This window comes from Papio anubis, chromosome 11, assembly GCF_008728515.1.
Source record: "Papio anubis isolate 15944 chromosome 11, Panubis1.0, whole genome shotgun sequence".
NCBI classification, from domain to species: domain Eukaryota; kingdom Metazoa; phylum Chordata; class Mammalia; order Primates; family Cercopithecidae; genus Papio; species Papio anubis.
This window is the reverse complement of record NC_044986.1, coordinates 38,764,207-38,769,866: the sequence shown is the minus strand read 5'-3', so window position 1 is coordinate 38,769,866 and position 5,660 is coordinate 38,764,207. Positions and strand designations below refer to the sequence as shown.

The 5,660-nt window shown below is 36.9% G+C and overlaps 1 protein-coding gene across 1 annotated transcript; it reads right to left on the bottom strand.

The window, feature by feature from the left end:
* Positions 1–3,884: 3,884 nt before the first annotated feature.
* On the bottom strand, positions 3,885–4,945 carry LOC101024001 (V-type proton ATPase subunit D). Its single transcript, XM_003904033.4, has one exon. It carries the CDS (start codon positions 4,871–4,873, stop codon positions 4,130–4,132), a length of 744 nt encoding a protein of 247 aa, XP_003904082.2. The 5' UTR covers positions 4,874–4,945; the 3' UTR covers positions 3,885–4,129.
* Between the last annotated feature and the right edge of the window lie 715 nt (positions 4,946–5,660).

Below are 5,660 nucleotides of genomic sequence, written 5' to 3'. Positions count from 1 at the left end.
CATAGACTTTTGAGAACTGGGAAAGGAGATATATATACACATATTTGATGATTACTCTAGTTGCCACTTATGGATGGCCTGCAATGTGCCATGAAGTGGCCCAGACAACCGGTAGACATTAAAATTTATCCTCACATCAATACACTCAGCATGTTTACTTGCCTTGTTTTGCACATAAAAAAACTGAGGTCAGAGAATCTCAAATTCATTTTCAGGGTCCTACAGTCAATATATAGAAGATCCACATTTGAATCTCTACTTTATTATTATTATTATTATTATTATTATACTTTAAGTTCTAGGGTACATGTGCATAACGTGCAGGTTTGTTACATATGTATACTTGTGCCATGTTGCTGTGCTGCACCCATCAACTCATCAGCATCCATCAACTTGTCATTTACCTGATGAATCTCTACTTATTCGAACTCTTACAGTTGAGCAATTCATCAGTACCCTCAAGGTAATCCTTCTTTTTTTGTGTGACTAACATGTTTTGTAATTCATATGTAGCATCATTTTTAATACACACATATTTCTATGAGATGAGCATTATTACCCCATTTTACAAAGTCAAGATTTTATTAATGATAAAAAAATGGTATTTTTATTTTATTTTGTTTTATTTTATTATACTTTAAATTCTGGGATACATGTGCTGAACGTGCGAGTTTGTTACATAGGGATACATGTGCCATGGTTGTTTGCAGCACCTATCAACCCGTCATCTAGGTTTAAGCCCCACATGCATTAGGTATTTGTCCTAATGCTCTCCTTTCCCTTGCCCCCCAACCCCCGACAGAGCCCGGTGTGTGATGTTCCCCTCTCTGTGTCCGTGTGTTCTCATTGTTCAACTCCACTTATTAGTGAGAACATGAAGTATTTGGTTTTCTGTTCCTATGTTAGTTTGCTGAGGATGATGGTTTCCAGCTTCATTCATGTCCCTGCAAAGGACATGAGCTAATCCATTTTTATGGCTGCATAGTATTCCATGGTGCACATTTGCCACATTTTCTTTATCCAGTCTATCATTCATTGGCATTTAAGTTGGTTGCAACTGTTTGCTATTGTAAATAGTGCTGCAATAAACATACCTGACCATGTATCTTTATAGAAGAATGATTTATAATCCTTTGGGTATATACGCAGTATTGGGATTGCTGGGTGAGATGGTATCTCATTATGGTTTTATTTGCATTTCTCTAACGACCAGTGATGATGAGCTTTTTTTCACATGTTTGTTGGCTGCAAAAATGTCCTTTTGTGAAGTGTCTGTTCAGATACTTTGCCCACTTTATCACGGGGTTGTTTATTTCTTGTAAATTTGTTTAAGTTTTTTGTAGATTCTGGATATTAGCCCTTTGTCAGATGGATAGATTGCAAAAATTTTCTCCCATTATGTAAGCTGCTGTTCACTATGATGATAGTTTCCCTTGCTGAGCAGAAGCTCTTTAGTTTAATTAGCTCTCATTTGTCAATTGTGGTTTTTGTTGCCATTGCTTTTGGTGTTTTAGTCATGAAGTCTGTGCCCATGCCTATGTCCTGAATTGTATTGTCTAGATTTTCTTCTAGGGTTTTTAGGATTTTCGGTTTTACATTTAAGTCTTTAATCCATCTTGTGTTAATTTTTGTATAAGGTGTAAGGAAGAGGTTCAGTTTCTGATTTCCTCATATGGCTAACCAGTTTTCCCAGCATCATTTATTAAGTAGGGAATCCTTTCTCCACTGCTTTTTTTTTTCAGGTTTATTGAAGATCAGATGATTGTAGATGTGTGCTGTTGTTTCTGAGGCCTCTGTTCTGTTCCACTGGTCTATCTATCCATTTTTGTACCAGTACCATTTTGTTATATTGCAAATACTGAACTAAGACAGGGCATCAGTATACTTCTGCTTTTATTTCTGGAGAAAGAAATATTCTGTGTGACTAACCTAAGCAGCATATGATTTCATAAATGGAATTTTAGGTCTGTGAGGAAAAAAAGTTTAGGTCAACTGATCTGCAGTTTCTGCCAAACCATACAGTTGTGTTTGTTTTTGGTTTTGTTTTCTAACACTGTACTGTCCAGTTTCTCTTTTGGCTAACTTTATAATGTAGTATATTTTAAAAATTTTAGTATAATTAGATATGCTGGCACATAATTTGTCAGATAATTGCATGAAATCATTTCTAGGAAAAGGACAACCAACCACTGGAATTCACTATTGAAAACTTGGTTGGCAATGTAGCTGATCTATTTGTTGCTGGAACAGAGACAACAAGCACCACTCTGAGATATGGACTCCTGCTTCTGTTGGTTACAGGTAGGACCACAGATGATAGACAAAGTGAATTTCAGAACAATGCTGAGAAGACAGTGCCAGTGTTTGCCATCCTGTTTCTCTTAGAGAAGCTTCATTCTTTAAATTTCTGTGTCATCAGCTGTTATCTGTCTAAATTTGATGACATGATTAAAAAGGACATCTTTGCACAATGGAGGAGGATGAATGAGATCAGTGAAAACAGTATGGCAGTAGCAAAATAAATAAAGCCCTGATGAAGTGTTTGGATTTCAGCAGAGGTAATTTGTGGTAGGGAGAGTCAGCAAAATTGGCCTAGTATTGAATGCTGGTATTATTATGAAAAGTCCACTTTGAACAGTAGGTTCATTCTTGAAGATATCTTTTCTCATTTTGAAAACTACATGCTCTGATACTGGGGTAGGGAGATGAAAACAATCTTTATTGAAGCATAAGTGGAATTCTGGAATTGTACTGAGGCATCCTGAGATAAATTCCAGTCTGGGAAGTAATCTAAAAGTTAGACACCTAAGAAACATGTTTCCATTTAAGCAGAGGCCATACCTAAAGGAATTTTATTATTCCAGAAGCGTGTTTCATAAAACTGCTATTTGACCAAATGGGAATATTTGGAAGGGGGGGGTTAATAATTGCATCTTTCACATACAACTTTTCTTTAGAATTTATAATTTACCTTTAGAGTAAACTCTACATTTCCTTAGAATTTACATTTAAATAGTAAATGTAGCAGATTTTGTTTGGCAGCAGATAACATACCTTCTTCCCTGTGTCAGGATCCCACTGAAATTTCAATAACTAAATTACAAATTAAAATTAGCCTGTTGGAGTAAAAGGAGAGGAGAATAGAAAACAGCCTATAAGTCTCTGGCAAATTTCTGAGACACGGAGAGACAATGGAGGGCTGACGATTGAAACAGCATAGGGGATGGAGTTATAACGTAAGTATCAGCAGAGGAAGATTTATCAAGAGGAGAAGCTAATCTATGTCACTATAATTCTCATAAGGCTCAGTATTTGGAGGCACCAAGGACCAAAGAAGGTAGGGAATGAGAGTGAAAAGGGAACCTCTCCTACCCAGGTTTCCTCCACAACTCCTTTTACCAGGTACCTGATTTTTTCCCACTGGAAAAGGGAAGCACACTCTCCAGAGAAACAGAGCCTAAGAAGCCCTGTACTCGGGGACACTTTACAGGGCCAGGAAAGTGTGAGGTGTGAAGCCAGCCATTATTTTCTGGAAGAGATTAATGATAATTGGTATAATTTTTTTCTTTCTTTTTTTTTTATTTTTAAATCATTTTACTCTGTTTATACCACAGTCACATTTAAATTGGCAGAACTGCTCCCATGACAGACAAGACAGGGACCTGTCATGCAAGGAAAAGTGCAGGTTTTCACAAAGTTTGAGAAGTACCATGGTAACACAAGAATGGCTGCAGCAATTTCAGACAACAGCGCCAAGGTTTGCAAGAGGGTAGGAATGAAAGCTGCTCCACAGTAATTGGCCTGAGACCACTAATGCTTCCTAAGAGGTATTTCCTAATATGCTTGGTAAGCACAGCACGTGTAACACAGATGTAAATGGAGTAGGATAACACTTCAGAGTAAATTCTTTAAGTTCCTGGGCAGGTTTTACAGATCTCTTTCATCCATGATAAATGGTTGCTAAATTATGATTCTGCAAAAGTAATCCCATAAACAGACATCCAGGTAAATTTTACAACCAGTGAAATTCTTAGGCCAAAAAATAAATAGCCAGACAAATCAAACCTACACACTATGAATTAAGATGAAGCCAGTGTTAGGGTTTCTAAAAGAACCAGAACAGGAAAGATTATTCAAACAGAAGATCCTCATCCTTCTCTTCAGCTAGAAGATTAGCAGGCTCCAACACCTCTCCAGCTGCTCTCCTTTGTTCCAAATCCTTCTCAGATTTTTCCTTTAGAATCTTTTTCTTCTCCTGTATTTTCTTTAACCTGTAGAACTCTTCTCGCTCTCTCTCATCCAGCTCTGTGATGATATAAGCAAGAGTACGTTCAATCCGGGGAATGATGACATGTTCAATGGCATTTACACGCCTGTTGGTTATCTTAATAGCTTCATCCAAAGTAACAAAAGAAGTCTGCAGCGAAGCTAGTTCCACCAGTAGTTCCACTGCTTTGGCATAATTCCTCTTTAATTTAGCCAACTGTTCCCCACCTCTGGCTAAACCAGTCAGTTCATAACTGTCAGTTCCTTCATGGTAATGTTCAAATACTGGCAAAGTAACACCTGCTACATTATCTTTCTTCGCTCGAATCTTCACTTGGGCTTTATTTACATTTTGGATAACTGTAGTGCTGAAGTCACCTGCTGTGAACTTGGCTTCGGCTAGTGAAAAGGCAGCTTCTCTCATCACTTCGCCCATCAACATTTTAGTCTCTATTATCTTCTTTAGGATCTGTCGAAATCGAAGAGTTAAGGCATCAGATTTTTTCTTCAGGAGGTTTCGACCTGTCTGTGCTCCCTTTAAACGAGCCTTCATGATAGTCTGTGCCATTGGCGAGGGAAAGATTTCAATTCGGTCTTTGCCCGACATTCTGACGATAACTGTTCGGCTCGGGTCCCCGGCCGGGCAACCGAGGCTACAACAGCTCTAGAACTGGCCTCCACAGTCAATTTTTTTCTTAAATGTTGGAGGAATTCAAGAGTGAATATAATTAGGGCTTATGGCTTTTTATTTTGGAAGTTATTAATGTTGATTCAATTAAGTTAGTAAATAAAGGCTTAAGCAGATTATCTATTTTCTTTTGTCTGAGTTTTAGAACATTTGTCTTTAAGAAATTAATTGATTTCATTTGAATTACCGTGGTTGAGGGCAGAGAGTTGCCCATAATATATATTTATTATCCTTTCAATGTCTAAGGTATCAATAGTTATACCCCTTTTAATTTTGACGTTATTAAAATGTGTTTTCTCTCTTTTTGCTCTTGGTGAAAGTGGCTAGATGTTTGTTAAATTTATTTTCAAAGAACAAGCTTTTGGTATCATACATATAGTTGGACCTTGTTTTTTATCCACTCTGATAGTTTGTGTCTTTTAGTTGGTGTATTTAGTTATGTTTAAAGTGATTTTGATATAGTGGGATTATATGTACCACATGTTTGTTGTTGTGTTCTACTCATTGGCCTTGTTCTTTTTCTATTTTTGTCATCAATTCTTGTTCTGCCTCCTGTGGTTTTAAATGAGCATTTTATAAAATTTAATTTCCTCTTCTTAACACATAATATTTCAATATTTACTTTAGTAATTTCCGTAGAGTTTGCAATTTATATTTGGAATTAATCCAAGATCACTTTCAAATAACACTACACTGCTTCATGGGT